General features: G+C 34.2%; 2 protein-coding genes across 3 annotated transcripts; both read left to right on the top strand.

Annotated features, from left to right (window-relative positions):
* The first annotated feature begins 182 nt into the window (after positions 1–182).
* LOC140048902 (very long-chain specific acyl-CoA dehydrogenase, mitochondrial-like) lies at positions 183–10,866 on the top strand. Its single transcript, XM_072093704.1, has 15 exons — positions 183–329; positions 2,727–2,808; positions 3,221–3,293; positions 3,618–3,682; positions 4,342–4,476; positions 4,963–5,163; positions 5,443–5,510; positions 5,881–6,104; positions 6,203–6,306; positions 7,195–7,386; positions 7,659–7,721; positions 8,089–8,190; positions 8,296–8,393; positions 8,522–8,740; positions 9,171–10,866. The coding sequence occupies exons 1-15, from the start codon at positions 259–261 to the stop codon at positions 9,382–9,384; spliced, it is 1,911 nt and encodes a 636-aa protein (XP_071949805.1). The 5' UTR covers positions 183–258; the 3' UTR covers positions 9,385–10,866.
* A 1,006-nt stretch (positions 10,867–11,872) lies between these two features.
* On the top strand, positions 11,873–14,803 carry LOC140049069 (uncharacterized). Of its 2 annotated transcripts, none has more exons than XM_072093892.1 (5): positions 11,873–11,912; positions 12,492–13,012; positions 13,154–13,219; positions 13,369–13,404; positions 13,613–14,803. In XM_072093892.1, exons 2-5 carry the CDS (start codon positions 12,493–12,495, stop codon positions 14,185–14,187), a joined length of 1,197 nt encoding a protein of 398 aa, XP_071949993.1. In that variant the 5' UTR covers positions 11,873–11,912; position 12,492; the 3' UTR covers positions 14,188–14,803. The 2 variants fall into 2 exon arrangements, with proteins under 2 accessions (XP_071949993.1, XP_071949992.1); XM_072093891.1 differs by having other exon boundaries at positions 13,366–13,404.
* Positions 14,804–18,689: the final 3,886 nt, after the last annotated feature.

Here is an 18,689-nt window from a genome sequence, read left to right as displayed (position 1 = left end):
GCACATTTTTTTATACGAGTCAATTCGAGTCATTATTGATCACATGAAAGTCCGATCAAATTAAATGCCAATTAACACCTTTTTTGTATTGTTTTGTCACGTGCTTACCGTACACGCATGACATCATCATCAACAAACGACCGGAAACGTCATCTGCCGGTCATTCAGATAAACATAGTCAACAAACGGTTTAGTTATCGAAGTGTCTTTCAGAGAGTGTTGTTTTGTTTTTGTGTTTTTATCTTAAAAATTAGCAATATGATGCGGTGTAGTCGACTAGTTGCTTCTATAAGTCGACAGAAATTGTCAGTCTGTCAGATTACTCATAGGTAAGTTAAAATAAGGTGTGTTTTGAAGACAAATATTTGTGCTGATGCTGAGCCGATAGGAGGTGGTGGTAAGCAGCAGCTAGGCCTAGATCATCCAGCCCGGGGGTTAGACCTTGTGTGCTGACCTGGTTACCTTGACTGGACCGAGGAAGACGCTAGAATATCCCCCGGAAACCACCGCCGGGTACAGTTGGACTGTCACCTTCTCTAGCCATGGCCTAACCTAGTTAGGCCTAGGCCTAATTAAATTTAACAAATAATATTATTAAATTTAAAAAAAAAAAGAATTTTATACTAACTAAACTTCAACTTGCCTAGCCTACCTACCCTAGGCCTAGTAGTCTAGTAGGATTCTATGATTGGAGGATAATTATTGTTGAGGAATTATTTCATTATTATATTATGCACGATTTCCACATTTTTTCATTCTTTAAATGTGCAAGGATTTGCTCCTCTCTTCTTTGAATCCTTTTAAGAATATTACCTGCAGTTTATCTATAAATATGATTATTTTTACATTAAAACAGGTTTTACATAATTTATTGGATTTATCAATACATTCACTGTTCTAAATTGCACTACACAATTTAAATGATTTTTTTTTCATTTAAATTGAACGATCTTTCTGCAATTTTAAGTTTTTAAATTGCACTACACAATTTAAATGAATTTTTTTTTCATTTAAATTGAACGATCTTTTTATTAAAAATGAATAAAAAATGAGCTTTATGATTATATGACAGTATCTTTCAAATCACAAATTTCAAAACTTTAGTTTTAATTCAAAACTAAATCTCAATTAATTAATGCTCAATGATTAAAACTTCTTTTATCTTGTTTAAAAATCTCAATTATTTCTGTTTTTACCTTTAAATGTGCTTACTTTAATTGTGTTAATTTGATTTTGATAATTTTAGGTTTAATTTTATATTTACTTTTGTCCATTTATACTGTATTTTGTTTACAAATCAGGCAAAGAACATTAATTCTAAACCGCCCGGTGATATACTGAAATTTAATTAATTAATTTGAAACGATAAAGATGAGGAAATCTGTGAGAATGAGAAAAAGTCGCCCCAACCAATACTCAAACTCGGACCGCCTGCTTGATATGCAGATGTCCTAACCATTAGACCACTGGGGCTTTCATGGTATTGTTCGAACTCGATTGGATAGCGACTCTTTAACATTCTCGGCGTGGTACGGCGGAACAGCACTAGTCCTCAGTTGTACGCACGCGCACCAGAGATCAAATTGATACGCCCTCATCTTACAGTATTTTTATTCACGAGGCGGGATCTCCGAAGAGATACTTTTATATATAAACAAATCAGGCAAAGAACATTAATTCTGTATTTTGTTTACATTTATGTAGTTAAGAACTGAACCACTTTGGAAATCAGTACATTGTATTGAAAGTGTATTTCAGAATAAAGAAAGATTAAATAAATAAATAATAATTTTACTATTTATTATTATTAAAACCATAGAGAGGTAAAGCAAACCTTCCCATTATCCATAAAATGCATAAATTTGCTGAAATATACAGATAAAGTTGTACCTGCTACAATACTGATTCACTGATGATTACATTATTTGTTATCAATTGTTGCTTTGGCCTACCAGTATGTACACCTACAGTAGTAGTTGTAAAGGTATTAAATAATATATGCTGCGACCAGTATAAGTTGCTTAAGAAATACTGGTACAGTATTAGTAATAATAATACTGTATTCCATAATTGCATACAAAAGTATGGAGTGGAGCTGTAACTTGGTGGTTAACATGCCTGCCTTTCAATCCCTAGGTCTAGGGTTCAATCCTGACCTAGTTCCAGAGTTGTAACTCATGACTCTTTGAACTCCACTCTCTAAGCCTCAAATGAGAATTATACGCAAGGTAAATTATAAAATAGTTTGTCCATCCTGTAATTGGCGAGTTTTTGCTCGCTGTTGGATGCGTAGGAAATTGAAAAAAAAAAATGTTTTAATGTAAAAATGTGTCTGTTATGTTATATTACCAACTAAAAAAAAAAACTAAAAAAGAAAAGTAAACAAAAACCGATGAAAAAAAAAACTGGATGCAACAATCATTAAAAAAAAGTTACATAAGTTTGTGATTTTGTCAAATCACTTTAGAAATGTTATATTTACCTTGATACTGATAGTTTAAGGAATGTTTATTTATCTAATTTAATATCCAGTTGTAAGTAGGGTATGTCCTAAATACTGTAGGAATATGAAACCATTCCTTCCTTATTACAAAAATATGCAAATTAAAACACACCTTGCCTTTCAATCCTAAAGGTGTTACTACTACTACTAAGTCAATGTAATTTTTACTTCCTTAACATTTACATGGCTAAATTTAAATTCGTATTTTTTTTTCCTTATTTAGGTCGTTATTGGCAAGTACCCAACAAAATCGTAGCAAGGCAACAGCTGTAGAAACAGAAACACAAGATGTAAAAACACAAAAGGTAAAAATAAAACTTGGCCCATCGTAATCTATTTGACCAATCATGACACAATAGGTTATCCTAACGGTTGCTTGTGATTGGTAACTGACTTGCGTTGTGTTGTGTTCAAGAGAAGTGGAAATCAACCTTAAAGACCCATTCCCTACAATTATTGACGTTTTGTAAAAATAATGAATATTAAAAATATTACAACATTAAACCAGGTCATTCCTCGTCTTAAATTAATGTACGTTTTATGGTAAATTATGATAAAAAAAAGAGTAACATAACAATGCAGTGCTTAAGTAAGTCGTTGTGGATGCCCTCTCATGGACGTTCTTTAGGCCTAGCCATCTAATGATTTTCATATTTTATTACAAATTTTTAAATAATTATTAGTTGTTTGTATTAATAATATATTCTATCTTTGTAGGCATCCCGATCATTTGCCATGGGTTTGTTTTGTGGACAGATAAACCCGGAACAGGTTTTCCCTTTTCCAAACTGTAAGTATTTTTTACTAGATCTTTAATCAATATCTTTACAATATAAAATACAATATAAAAATTGATATTGTTCATTGCATTTCATTAAGGTAAAGCTATGTCTACACTATCAAACTAGTTTGACAAAGTGTGATGTGCCCAAATATGGTAGTGATATGCCCAATTGTGGTAGTGATATGCCCAATTATGGTAGTGATATGACATCATCATGTCCATATATGGGCACATCACATAAAGTTTGATAGTGTAGACAAGGCTTAAAAGATTTCTTGTTTTTATCATTTGAAATTGTTTCCTTTTCATAAAATCATTTTCATTTCACAGCATTGTCACCTGAACAAACAGAAGCGCTTGAAATGTATATAGATCCTGTAACTAAATTTTTTGAGGTAAATTTATTATTGAATAAATGCAGTTTATTTCCTCATAATACTCTAATTTTCTACTATAAATGTACGCCACAAAACCTCTGCTAATGTAGTAATGTTGTGTATCATTTTTATCCCCATATTGATCTAGACATTCAACATTTTTATTCCATAATCAAAATAAAAACATATACAAATACAATAAAAGTATATGATAATGGAATGGGATACAAAATAAGCACAAGTGCTTTAAACATTTAAACATGTAACCCTAACAAAAAAATGAACAAACATTAGTACAGACAAAAAATTATCCAAACATTAAACTGACTCTTGCTATATTAAGGAACTTTTGATTTGTGACGACTAGGAACAAGTTAGGTCATGTTACAGGTGTAATTCAATATGGGCATGTTGGGGCACGCTCAATTGCTTGCCTCCAGTCCTTGACACAGGTTGTGGTAGTTTCTAAAGCTCTGTCCACACTATCAAACTATGTGTGATGTGCCAAATATGGTAGTGATATGCTTAAATATGGTAGTGATATGATGTCATATTATGGGCACATCACTTTTTTTCCACATAAAGTTTGATAGTGTAGACAGAGCTTAAGTCTATGACTGATATCCCATCAATCAGCATAGGTCATAGGTCAATTGACTCATTATTCTATATTGTAGGAAGTAAACAATGCAGATAAGAATGACAGCATGGCAGCAATTGAGGATCACACATTTGAAGGTTTGAAAGAGATGGGAGCGTTTGGACTTCAGGTTTCAACAGAACACAATGGATTAGGGCTGAGTAACACACAGGTATGTATCCATTCAACTATGTCAAAGGTCAATTTGTTTGCCCGATTGCCAAGCAAAGTATACCATGGTTGGTTTATGAATACAGGTTGCTTCACTCTTATTGATTGTGTCGCTACACAATACCACCACCATCTTTAATAACACCACTTGAAAGGCTATAATAATGTCAATATTGTTTAAGGGTATAAGGTTTGCATGGCGAATAAACATTAGTAGGTTAGGTTTTGTGTTTCCAAAAGAAAAGCTCTGTCTACACTATCAAACTAGTTTGACAAAAAAAGCGTGATGTGCCCACTATGGTGGTGATATGACATCATCATGTCCATATATGGGCACATCACATTTTTTTGTTGTCACATAAAGTTTGATAGTGTAGACAGAGCTTTACATATGGATTCAAAGTTTTTTTTTTGTTATGCTACAACCATCTTCATTGTGGTGTACCTACTACTTTATTAATAATGTTGTAATTTCCTTTTTTATTAGTATGCTAGAATTGTTGAAATTGTTGGAGAGTACGACCTTGGTATTGGAATTGCACTTGGAGCTCACCAGTCTATTGGCTTCAAGGGAATCCTGCTATTTGGTACCCCTGAACAGAAAGCTAAGTACCTGCCAAAGCTAGCAGTAGGAAAAACCCTGGCAGCTTTCTGTCTCACAGAACCCTCAAGTGGATCAGATGCTAGTGTAAGTATGCTACAAGCCTTTGCTCTGTCCACACTATCAAACTAGTTTGACAAAAAAGTGCTCAAAGATGGTACTGATATGACATCATTGTGTCCATATATGAGCACATCACATTTCACAAACTGAATGTTTTAATTCTAATGAGAGAAAGCGTTTACATATTTTTGCACACATCTAAAAACACATGTCACAGGAATGTGATCTTCCCCTAGTATTCAATATGTAGGGGATGCTTTCCAACAATTTTCAAATAAAAAATTGTTTTTCCTTTTTGTTTAGTCTATTCGCTCAAAAGCTGTTCTTTCTAAAGACGGAAAACACTACATCCTCAATGGAAGTAAGATCTGGTAAGGTTATTGCTCATTATTATGCAAATTTATATATCTATGCAACCAATCAGATTAAGGTTGAACCTTATCAAAGAGTTGCAAAGTTAAAGATAGAAAATAAGAAAGAAAAGTTCCTATTATTGACTGGGTATTGCACAAATAGAGTGAGGGATGAGTAATATTAAGCTACGCTTTAAAAAAAAAAGGTGTGATGTGCCCAAACATGGTAGTGATATGCCTAAATATGGTAGTGATGTGACCTCATCATGTCCATACAGTATATGGGCACATCACATTTTTTTGTCACATAAAGTTTGATAGCGTAGACAGAGCTTTAGATACTGATTGACTGACTGGTTATGAAAATGTTTGTTATTGAATGTTACAGGATTAGCAATGGCGGAATTGCCGAAATCTTCACTGTGTTCGCACAGACACCAGTCACAGATGCTGATGGTAATACAACAGATAAGATCACTGCCTTTGTTGTTGAGAGGGGTTTTGGTGGTGTCTCAAGTGGTCCACCTGAAAATAAGATGGGCATTAAGTGCTCGAACACTGCTGAAGTCTACTTTGAGGACGTCAAAATTCCTGTTGAAAACATCCTTGGAGGTAAACACATTTATTTCCTTGAGTTCTTAAAAAAATATAGCCATTTTCATAATCCTAGAATGTCAAAGGTCACAAAATATTTATTACCCCTATTTTAGAGGTCGGAGGTGGTTTCAAAGTTGCGATGAATATTTTAAACAATGGACGTTTTGGAATGGGGGCTGCATTGTCTGGTACTATGAAGGGACTGATCAAGAAAGCTGTAAGTTTATATACTTTGACCTTTTAATGACCTATGACCTTATATGTACGTAACATTATTTTTTAAAATCAGTGACAAATATGTATATTTGATCTATTTGTTTTAAAATATTCACACAAAAATTGATATAATATTCTTTAATGAACTAATGTTAAAAAAAAAATATTTATGTGCTTACTAAATATGCATTTAATAACTATGTTATATAATATTATTCATACAAAATTATTATTCTGTTCTTAATAGTAAATAGTTTCTTTTCTTCAGCTAAATTCTTTATAATCTTTGCATGTTTGTTTATTTGGTAGGTTTGAACAAATTATCTCTCATTTCATTCTTTCACATTAATTTAGTTGAATCTATAAACAATCAACAGTTGCATATTTAATATAACCATAGAGATATTGTTCACTATAATATATCTATGATATAACTTACCTTATCATTTTGTATAATCTTCATTATGACATAGCTGCAGCCTGCTGACCTCTTTGTTGACAAACTTTCATTTAATTTTTAGAATTATAATGCATCTCATTGATAACATAAAGACAGTAATGAATCTTCACTCTGCTTTCAACCCAAGCACGGTGCTGTTTTGGTTTTAGTAGTGAACCAGGTTAAAAATCCATAATATTTATCAACTACTGTACCATGAATGTTGAGAACAAAACCATGCTATCATAAATCCGCTTCAAATCATTAAAGCCTTATCTACACTATCAAACATTTTATAAAAATGAGATGTGCCCATATATAAACACGACGATGTCATATCACTACCATACTTAGGAATATCACGACCATATTTGGGCTCATCACACTTTTTTGTCATACTAGTTTAATAGTGTAGAGAGAGCTTACCCGTCTTCCTTGTTTATTATATAGGTTGATCATGCAGCCAATAGGCAGCAGTTTGGAGATTACATCCACAAGTATGGTGTTATCCAGGAGAAGCTGGCCCGCATGGCAATGCAACAGTACGTCAGTGAATGTATGGCATACATGCTATGTGCTAACATGGATGCTGGATCAACAGAGTTCCAAATCGAGGCTGCCATCAGTAAAATATATGCTTCTGTAAGTAAAATAATTATGTTATTGTACTGACTTGGTTAGAAGCCCACTCTGGCTTATTATAAGCCCACTTCCAAATATGGGTTTCATATTAAATGATCCATGTCTTGGGTTGTAGTGTTTGACTGGGTGAGCTTATGCCCACATGAGAAAGTCATTATTCCATTAAGAAGCCTTTGCTGTGTATTTAGCACACCTCAAATGTATAGTATTGTTTTGTATCGCAGTGCTTGAGTACTGATGTAATAAACAAATGTATATGTTTTGATTGTCAGGAAGCAGCATGGTTTGTTGCAGATGAGGCTATTCAGATTTCTGGTGGAATGGGGTACATGAGGGTAAGTCACACGCACAAGCTTTTATATTTTTTGTCATTTTTAGCCTGTTTATATATGTATCTTTTAATCGGATTTGCTGTTTTTTACGAAGACAAATAAAGTTTCTTGTATCTTGTATTTAATTTTTATAGTCAGTCTCATTGGAGGCTTAGCAAGTCACTGGAGTTGTGAGTTACAACCATGGCACTGGTCAGGATTGTAACCTGAACCTTGAATTTGAACGGCAAGCACATTAACCACCAAGCTGCTCCACTACCAAACACTGCCAAAACCTTTACTTTTAAACCATATTTTAGAAGTGAAAATACAATTCTAGTTCTATTCCAGTCCCGATATTTACAATGAATCTACTTTTTTAAATTTGCAGGACAGTGGTCTAGAGCGTGTGATGCGTGATTTGAGGATATTCCGTATCTTTGAAGGAACCAATGATATTTTGCGGTTATTCATTTCACTAACTGGTCTTCAGGTAAGTTGAATTAAATTCAGTTTAGTTCAGTTTTCCACCTATATGTATTCTATTCTGATATGGTATACTGTACATTCTTTTATGTGATTACATTTTTTCTTTCAGAATGCTGGCAAACATTTGAAAGAACTACAAAAGGCATTTAAGAACCCTGGAGGTAACTTTGGAACGATTATGGACATTGTCAACAAAAGAGCCAAAAGGTACATTTATTTTTTACGATGACAATTACACATCATGATAAAATATTAATTTACAGAAAAACAATCACAAATTAAACAAAAATATAGATTGGTTATATCCAGTAAAAACAAGACATTTTTTTTTTCAGAATGGTTGGCGTTAGTTCAGCACCCTCACTTGACCAGTATGTTCACCCAAGCATGAAGGACTCTGCCGGCAAAACTGCTAAAGCCATTGAAGACTTTGGCTTCTCGGTTGAAGATCTTCTGATAAAACATGGCAAGAAAATCGTTGACCAACAGTTTCTTCTGTGGCGGTTGGCAGAAGCAACAATCGATATCTATGGCATGGTTGCTACTCTTTCCAAGTAAGTCTGATGCAGATCACTGTGGGACATTTATTTTGTTATTCTTAAGCTAAATACTGAATCGTTATCATAAAATAACAATAGAAATTCTTCTTAAAGATCGGCAAATATTAGTACGATAAAAAACAGATAATATAAAATATAAACACAAAATTATAATATAGAATACACACACATTATTACACAATACTAGTAAAATTCAGCCAAAAGTTTGCTCTATAATTCACGACCTCTAGACCACCGAGCTTGCGCTGACGGCTAGGTTAGAATCGAGGCCCAGAATTCTTTCTTCTGAAAGACTTTGTAAACCAGCAGTTTCAGGGCGCAACCGCAGCTATGCTATAGTTGTTTCTCTTTATGTTTTTATAATATGCAACAACTGATTCTCTTTCTTAACCTGAATTAATGGTGACTTTAATCTTCATTACAGGTCTTCAAAGTCTCTAAGCGATGGTATCGAAGGAGCTGACTACGAAGCGAAGCTCTGCAAAGTGTTTGTAAACGAGGCTTCTACACGCATCACCAAAAACCTTGCCTACTTGAAGTCTTCTACAGAAAAAGAAAACATTGAATCATTGAAAGATGCGTCAAAGAGCGTTATCGAACGAGGCTCTGTCGTACAGCGCCATCCTGTTGGATTCTAAAAATTGAAACAGACTATCATTGAATATCAATAATATTGTGCAGTGTAATAATAATATGAATAATAGACAATTGAAGAAGATATTTAGTAAATATTGAACTAATTGAATGTATTATCTGTTCTTTATCAGTTTCATATTTTTAGTTTATATTATTTTTCTAAATCAAATTATTTTTAAGCTATTTATTGGACCTCTTTCACATTTATTATGTTTTTGTTTCTTTATTTGTCAGTCTATACAGTAATACATTAGTTAACATAAAGTAAAAATATACTATACTATCAAATATTTACAGTAATTAATAATCTAAAGGTCATCCTATACTAAAGTGTTGACAGATTGCTAAAGTAATCTATTGACATAGTCTACTCATGTTGTTTACTCTGACAAGTACCTTTGACGTTCTTAACAGGAACTTACTAAAAATAGTTGCATGACCAGAATTGATAATTTATGGTATTTAGGATTCCATTATTTAAGCCTTGGTATGAATGAGCACTAATATTATTTAGAAAAAGTTAAGCATGGGGGCTATTAGCTCCATGATTTAAGCCATGGGTAAAAGATTCACCGAACTACTAGTTTACACTAGCAAACATTTGTTTACAAACTCCGTGTTTGCAAACGTTTGGAGAAGTGTATGATGCCAGTCTACACTGGAAGCTGTCATGTAGTCCCTCTCCTCCTGGATAACATGACTACCATGTCTCATTTAATTTTCTGAATTCACAAACTTTAGCAAGTTTATCACAACGCTGCAATGCCAAAGTTCTACCAACTTTTCCAGTTTGTCTAGTAACCTAACGTTTGCTTGGTGTAGACTAGGTTAAGATTAGTTCCCACTAGGACGCAACTCAACGATATGGGCGCAACGCAAGTGAGTTGAACAAATCACAAGCGACAATTCCGATGATCCATCGCGCCGCCGTGATTGGTCGAATTGCTTGCGTTACGCCTACGTCGTCACGTCCACGTGATAACCAAAGTTTAGAATAATATCTTTCCTTTTAATAGTTTGTGTTTCGTTATATCCGTGCAACAGGATGCAATGCAATGTTTAGCTATACTGTACATTAATTTCGAATAAGGATTGTGAATGATGGCCCTTGCCAGATGAGTTCCTTTCCGGGAATCACCTAGAAACGTCCTCATGAATTGTATAATGTTAAGATAGTGTTAAGCATTGTCTACACTATCAAACTTTATGTGACAAAAAAGTGTGATGTGCCCAAGTATGGTACTGATATACCCAAATATGGTAGTGATATGACATCATCATGTCCATATATGGGCACATCACATTTTTTTGTCACATAAAGTTTGATAGTGTAGACAAGGCTTTAGTTAAACTGACATTATATTCATGTTGTGAAAATAAATATTATTTAATGAATAACGTTTTATGTACAATTCCTATATTTACTGTATGTTTTATTTGATATAGACCTATGTTGTTTGTTCTATAAATTATTTATTCTATGATTCAAGTTGCTTTTGTTTATTCATTCAAATTATTTTTATTTTTTCTCTTTTCTTAAAAAGAGTAATTAAATCACTTACTTTATGTACAGAAAATTAAGAGGGCCGGGCGAAAAAGAGCAAAAACTTGAGAAGGGTTGGCCAGGAACAGTACAGTAATTAAATAACAAAAGTATTTATTTATTTATTTATTTATTTCCATCCAGCCGAAGCTGATCATTAGGGACCCTCACAGAAATACATCATGACAAGACATAAACATGTAACAATAAAATTAAATTTAAATAAATATAATTTATAAAGATAAAATAAAGCACAAACAAAATTTAGAATAAAAAATTAAATAAATAAAATTAAATTGGCCCTCTCAGAAGAAAAGATAGGAAAAAGGAAGTATAATTCGAACATAGTATTAACAGAAAAAACGAACAACACGAAGGACAAACGAGAAGACTGTACAATGTATTGCCGTAATTATTCTGAATAGTTATGACGACAATGTACCAATCGGATTGTGGGTGGGGAGGGGGAGGGTGTTGTTGGGGCATTGCTGCATTTGGAATAAAAATTATTTGAGAAAGTGGCGGTTTATCTCTCAAAAGAGCCTCCACAATCTGCATCAAATAAGAACATTTAACTTGTCCATAATGCATTATTTCCTCTGTCAAGTTTATTTGACGATTTTTTCAGGAAGGAAATCCTATATGAACCATAGATAAAGATCTCGTTGTAATAAATATGCCTAGTGTTCAGTTTATTTACAGTTCAACTAGTTACAGTACAGTAGTAAAAAAAACAATCAAATAATATACACTAAATAGCTCATAACAAATATTAACGTCCATGGGCAAAATAGGCAGAGAAACGTCGATTCTGCACACGTTCTATTGTCGTTGTTTCATTCTCTTTGATGGGTTATTAATATAACGCTGTAGTTTCCAAGAAAAAATAATATTGACGTACCTATTGTTGTAAGGTAGGCTGGCATATTAAAAATAGCTAACGGGCGCCATTTTTCATTTTGGTTGTGTTGGATAAACAACTATAAGGTAAGAAATGAATAAAACTAGTAGTTTAGAGACTGTAGTTTGTACCCGAACGACAAAAGATAATTTAGCATTATAACCGAGGATAATACTGGGCCTAATTAATAAAGAAATAATGTGCCTGTTCCATATTTCAATGACATAAACTCCAAGTTCGTTGTTATGCACAGCCAGTTGAATTAAATACATATCTCAACAATATTTGAAACAAATTTGTATCTATCTTTATAGCAATTGGATAATAGAGATATACATCTCCATGATTGGATAAATACAAATGCTAATGTAACAGATATTTCCTAAATTAAAAAAAAATGTGTCATATAGTTGGCCAAATGCAACCGTCTTTTGTATAATTCATAATATAAGGTGTGGCATTTCCAATACCAGATAACAAAGTGACATTTACGGCACACTTTATCTATAATTCCTGTAGGCCTACACAGCGCTTTTATTGGCTAATTATTTAGTCAAAGCTTGGGTGTAAATGTTGTTTTTATATCAGAAATTGCACCACCATAAGGACTAAACCCCTCGGATACTTTTATAGCCAACTTATAACTTTATTTTACTATCCGACAGAATGGGAGATGAACAAGAAAACGAAGATCGCTTTACAGAATTTCTTAGAGATCTTAATGATCAATATGACGGTGATAAATTCCGCTTGTTAAGATTTCTTCTTTATGATATCCTACCCCTCTCAGTGTTAGATACATCTCCTCGTAAAGATATCGGGTTGGATTTATTTAATAAACTCCAAGAATCGGGGGACATAAAATACACCGAAATAAACCTTCTATCAGACATTGCCGAAGTGACAAATTTGCAGTCAGCAAAAAAAGTCATAAAAGACTACACCAAAGATGCTAAAAAGGGAAAAGGACTTTCACCTTATCGAAAAGCATTGTATGAAGCCCTGATGGCAGTTGGAGATGATGATCTGCGCAAACTACGTGCTTTCTACAAACTAGGTCACAAAGGCTTAGACAATATCTGGGATCTGGTATTCCACCTGGAGAAACAGGAACGATTAGACTCTACAGAAGTGAAGATAAAACGGTTTGCAGGTAACCTAAACGAAACAGCAAAGAAAAAACTAGGTGCGTACAAAACAATATTTACCTAAATGTGCTCAAAATTAACGTCTCTACCAGAGGCAGTATAATCTTTTCTTTAGTTCATGCAAATTTGATTCTGCAACGCTAATCTTAAATTGATCCTATACGTGCTTTCTACTACAGCTAATCTGCCATCAACACTTATAGAGACTAGAGGACATTCACAATCGACGTCAACAACAGCACAGGGTAAACGCTATATGATTACAGTCATACGTTTTATATTACATTATATTCAGTCAAATGTTATTACTGCCTTGACATTTCTAAGCCTATGTTTCTTTTACAATTTTAAAATACCTCGCTTAAAGTGATAACATTTTCATTTGTTTTAGCAGATAAGAGCGCATTTACAAGAGATGTGCCATCAGAAGGTAACTGTAAATTTAATAACGTTTATAATTAATTAATATACCGTAATCATTTAGGACTAGGCCTACATATTTGCATTGGATTTGTTTCTCCAATACAAATAGCTTTTGGTTTAAAGGTTTTAAAGTTATCACTGCACATAACCTATTCCAATTAGTTAATCGGTCGCATAATTATGCCTAACATCATTCTTATTTCCATTTCCTATAGAGTTAGAATCTAAGGAGTTTAATGTCATGTTATCAAAGACATCACAGTGGTACCAAAACAGAGATAAAATAACCATGCTCAAACTGCTGTTCAAGGATAAGATAGAACCAGAAGAATACAAAGATGTACCAAGCTTGTTCCGTGCATTGACAGAAACTGGTATACTTAAGCGTACAGACTACAAAATACTAATCGACATGGTCAAAGTAACAGATACTCGTGGGGTAGTAGACGATGTTAAATCACTCAGTGATGCAAACAAGGACGACGAAATCACGTCATTCACGGATTATCGACAAAAACTTATGGGACTCGGGAAAGCACTTTCAAAAGATGAGGCAAAACGAGTGGGAAGTGTGTATGATGTGCCGCAGAATGCGTATACAGATCAATGGTCTTTAATCATGCATCTTGAAAAAAGAAATGTATTTGCTGATGGTGCGAAAGAAATTATTAAAGATCTTAATGACATAAATCTACACCATGTAGCTTCTAAACTGATAACAAAAACTAACCCAAATAAGAGAAGCTGTAGTCAAGATGTTCCGAAAAGTAAGAAAAAGAAAAAACGATAAGAGACTGATTAGGTAGGCCTAAGACGTGGGAGGATCTATATCAATGTTTGAGCATCGGAGGTTGGAATAAACAAGTGTGAAGCCAGACAAAAGGTGTCCGGGTTTCTCTCCCACAATCTTAAATATTTAGGCTATTACAAGTTTGACAGCAAATGATATCATTACAATATGTACTTCTTCTTACCCCAAGTATTTGTATCAATTATTATCAATATTTTCATTGTTTTTGAAATAATAAAAGTAGTGCATCCTTTAGGAATTAATTATAACGTAAGAAGTGCTTGTACATTGCTTTGGTGTTTTTAGGTAGTTATTTTTAAAGTATTTGTTTAGGATGGGTTAGTGGGCTTGGCAATCTTTACATAAATCAATTTATCTGTCAATCTATTGTGTCATCAAATCAATACATTAGTAGTTACTCATTAATTCCTTGTCTAAGTTATAGTTATAAGTTATACAGTAGGCCTACTGGACAAAAAAGCTGTCAATCACATTATTATTATAAAGGGCAGACAAAAAGTATAGGCCTAAGGTAAAAACAAAAATGTAGTAATCGCTGTTATACGACAAAACACAATGTGAATATATATTTGAATTAAATTGTATTAAACTTCTTTGGATCGAATATCAGTTATTTGTTTCGTTTTATAGTGGAATAACATTCTATATATTTAAACGCAAAATATATCAAGTTACTATCAAGAATACATAACCTCAGCTTATGCTGTGTCGGTTGGAGGAACAATAACAGGGGCGGATCCAGAATATTGAAATAGGGGTGGCGTAGCTTTGCGAGCGAAGCGAGCAAACATTGGCTGGGGGCCAGGGGGCCGCCAAGGGCCGAGGGCCCCTGGAAATTTTGGCGTTCTAGCGCATTGTAAGTCGTTTAAAACGATTTACAAACATCTCATAATGTCATTTACCAAACACTCTAAAGCTCGCAAAATACGACATGTGGAACATGCAGCTGATACTTACCTAGAGTACCAAAAGCAAGCTAACAACTTGCCTGTACTTTACATCTACATTTTTACAACGCGACGATGTTTTTCAGCGTTTATAAACTTGTCCTAGCCTAGGCCGCCGGTATTATTTTCTTACACACGCGCCGGGTCGATCGCGGTGACGACTACTTTTCTTCGCATGCAGCTAAAGGCTGGTTTCCTGTCGACGTAAGAACATCACTTTTGTTGCGACTACGTCGATTTGTCGTAAGAAATGCGGATTTTACAGGAAACCGATTACGATCGAAAATTTATAAAATCGACGTAACGTAAGAAAAATGGTAACGACAACCGATTTTACAGGAAACCGATGACCTAACAATTGTTGCGTTACGACGTTTTCTTCCGATTTTACAGGAAACCGGGATTTTTTATCTTACGCTTGAATGAACGCCCTTGCGTCACGTTTCTTACGTCTCTTACGAAAGTTGACTTGAAGTCAACTTTCGCAAGAGACGTAAGCGCAATCGTAACAAGCAACCAATGAGCGACAAGATTTATGACGTAATGTGTATGACCTTACAGTGAAATATAGCCGGACAATAACATTTGTATGTATTTACCGTACTACTACAATTTTAGCCCACTTTACCATGTTGTACAATATACATACTTTACAAATGCACAGTAGTTTCAATATAATATTGTTCTAATCAGGGAGTTTACAACTCATATCAAAATATATTGTCGGTAGAAACGTCGCGAAAATGAACATTTGCAACAAGATAAGATATAGAAAGCCCTTGTAAGCAATATAATATTATTATGTAACTTAAAAAAAAATGTTTGCTTGATTTTGTATAATTTATATTGTTTTGTCAAATTTATTCTTATTATAGGTAAATAATGGGTATCTTACTGCGTTAGTACTATCTCATGCTCGATTAGAGTACGGTATGCCTGGGCCCATAGGTAGGTCTAATAATAATAGGAATCCCGAAATGATTTGCCGTTTTTTAATTTTGAAAACTATTTAAGGCTAGGCCTACTAAGGCCAGAATAATTAATTCATATTTTGGTTCATACAATAGTGCATAGGCCTAGCCTATTAGCCTGGCTCCTAGGCTAGTTTGATTATATTTTGGTCAAATCCATTCCTATTAGTACAGTATTAATTAAGTATTATTACTAATACTAGGGCCTAGCCTATCTACTAAAAATAATATGTTGGTGTGCTGCACTGACACTGAGTAGCTAGGCCTACAGGTAGGCCTACAATAACAACATTCAACATTTCGCGCGAAAAATGATAAAACCCGCTCTAAAAAGAAACACCAATCATAGATGTTGTTTCAAATACGTCATAAATCTGACCGACGAAAGAAAAAAATTTCAACTTTCGTAACAACACTAAAATCGACGTAAGCATACGACGTGTGTTTCACAGCCAAAATTTCAACTTTCGGGAGCAGCATAACTACAGATGTTTCTCTGCGGCCTGACACGATCTTGACTAACGTCAACGACGTCAATTTTTTCTCAACTTTCGTAAGAGACGTAAGAAACGTATGAAACGCAAGAGTCGTTGCAAAATTCGACTTCTTACGTTGACAGGAAACCAGCCTTAAAGGCTGGTTTCCTGTCGACGTAAGAGTCAGTTTTTCTAACGTCAGTTACGATAAGCCTGGTTTCCTGTCGACGTAAGAACATCACTTTTGTTGCGACTACGTCGATTTGTCGTAGGAAATGCGGATTTTACAGGAAACCGATTATGATCGAAAATTTATAAAATCGACGCAACGTAAAAAAAATGGTAACGACAAACGATTTTACAGGAAACCGATGACCTAACAATTGTTGCGTTACGATGTTTTCTTCCGATTTTACAGGAAACCGGGATTTTTGATCTTACGCTTGAATGAACGCCCTTGCGTCACGTTTCTTACGTCTCTTACGAAAGTTGACTTGAAGCCTCAACTTTCGCAAGAGACGTAAGCGCAATCGTAACAAGCAACCAATAAGCGACAAGAGTTATGACGTAATGTGTATGACCTTATAGTGAAATAAAGCCGGACAATAACATTTGTATGTATTTACTACTATAATTTTAGCCCACTTTACAATGTTGTACATACTTTACAAATGCACAGTATAGTTTCAATATAATAATGTTCTAATCAGGGAGTTTACAACTCATATCAAAATATAATACACTTATTTATGGACGTGCAATAAACAATCAGCATTTCAAAGAAACCGACATTCTTCTGTTCTATTTGTCGGTAGAAACGTCGCGAAAGGTGAACATTTGCAACAAGATAAGATATAGAAAGCCCCCTTTGTAAGCAATATAATATTATTATGTAACTTTAAAAAAAAAATGTTTGCTTGATTTTGTATAATTTATATTGTTTTGTTAAATTTATTCTTATTATAGGCCTGTAAATAATGGGTATCTTACTGCGGTAGTACTATCTCATGCTCGATTATAGTATGCCTGGGCCCATAGGCCAAGGCCTAGCCTAGGGCATAAGTAGGTCTATTAATAATAGGAATCCCGAAATTATTTGCCTTTTTTTAATTTTGAAAACTATTTAAGGCTATAGGCCACAATAATTCATTCATAATTATTTTGATTCATACAATAGTACATAGGCCTACTAGCCTAGGCTCCTAGGCTAGTTTGGTTAGATTTTGGTCAAATAAATTCCTATTAGTACAGTATTAATCATGGAGTAAGTATTATTACTAATACTAGGGCCTAGCCTATCTACTAAAAATAATATGTTGGTGTGCTGCACTGACACTGCTGCTGAGTAGCTACAGGTACAATAACATCATTCAACATTTCGCGCAAAAAATGATAAAACTCGCTCTAAAAAGAAACACCAATCAGAGATGTTGTTTCAAATACGTCATAAATCTGACCGACGTAAGAAAAAAATTTCAACTTTCGTAACAACACTAAAATCGACGTAAGCATACGACGTGTGTTTCATAGCCAAAATTTCAACTTTCGGGAGCAGCATAACTACAGATGTTTTTCTGTGGCCCGACACGATCTTGACTAAAGCCTGGTTTCCAGTCGACGTAAGAAATTAGAATTTCTTACGATTGCGTCGTTTTTACATTGGAAATTGAAAATCGACAGGAAACCGGTTGAAAAAAGCTAAATGTCAAAACGACGTAACGCAAGTAGAAATCGTCGTAGTACAAGTGTTTGACAGGAAACCGGTGACTGAAGCTTCCGTCTGTTACGTCGATATTCGACGGTTCGACAGGAAACCGGTGAATTTCTGGATGAACATGCCTTACGATTCGATTTTATACCCTTCCGCTTACGCTTACGAAAGTTGACTTGAAGTCAACTTTCGTAAGCGTAAGCGCAATGATCGTAAGAACCAGCCAATCAGTGACGAGGATTATGTGACGTTGGCAAGAAGGTCAAAGCTTCGAAAGGTGATAGAAAGTAGAAAGTACCGTATATATTAAGAATTGTTGACAATAATGATACGTAAATAAACATGAACCACTTTTTTTTTTCAATTCGTGATAGAA

The sequence above is a fragment of the Antedon mediterranea genome, chromosome 5 (genome assembly GCF_964355755.1).
Source record: "Antedon mediterranea chromosome 5, ecAntMedi1.1, whole genome shotgun sequence".
In the NCBI taxonomy this organism is placed as follows: Eukaryota; Metazoa; Echinodermata; class Crinoidea; order Comatulida; family Antedonidae; genus Antedon; species Antedon mediterranea.
Note: the sequence above shows the minus strand (reverse complement) of the source record. Positions and strands in the feature narration are given on the sequence as shown.

What these genes read in the sequence shown, in the direction of transcription:
- LOC140048902 (XM_072093704.1), top strand. Translation starts at nt 259, where the DNA reads ATGATGCGGTGTAGTCGACTAGTTGCTTCTATAAGTCGACAGAAATTG. An exon ending in GTCTGTCAGATTACTCATAG is followed by an intron (nt 330 to 2,726) that starts GTAAGTTAAAAT and finishes TTCCTTATTTAG; the next exon opens with GTCGTTATTGGCAAGTACCC. An exon ending in ATGGTTGCTACTCTTTCCAA is followed by an intron (nt 8,741 to 9,170) that starts GTAAGTCTGATG and finishes TCTTCATTACAG; the next exon opens with GTCTTCAAAGTCTCTAAGCG.
- LOC140049069 (XM_072093891.1), top strand. Translation starts at nt 12,493, where the DNA reads ATGGGAGATGAACAAGAAAACGAAGATCGCTTTACAGAATTTCTTAGA. An exon ending in AACAGCAAAGAAAAAACTAG is followed by an intron (nt 13,013 to 13,153) that starts GTGCGTACAAAA and finishes TTTCTACTACAG; the next exon opens with CTAATCTGCCATCAACACTT. An exon ending in AAGAGATGTGCCATCAGAAG is followed by an intron (nt 13,405 to 13,612) that starts GTAACTGTAAAT and finishes CATTTCCTATAG; the next exon opens with AGTTAGAATCTAAGGAGTTT.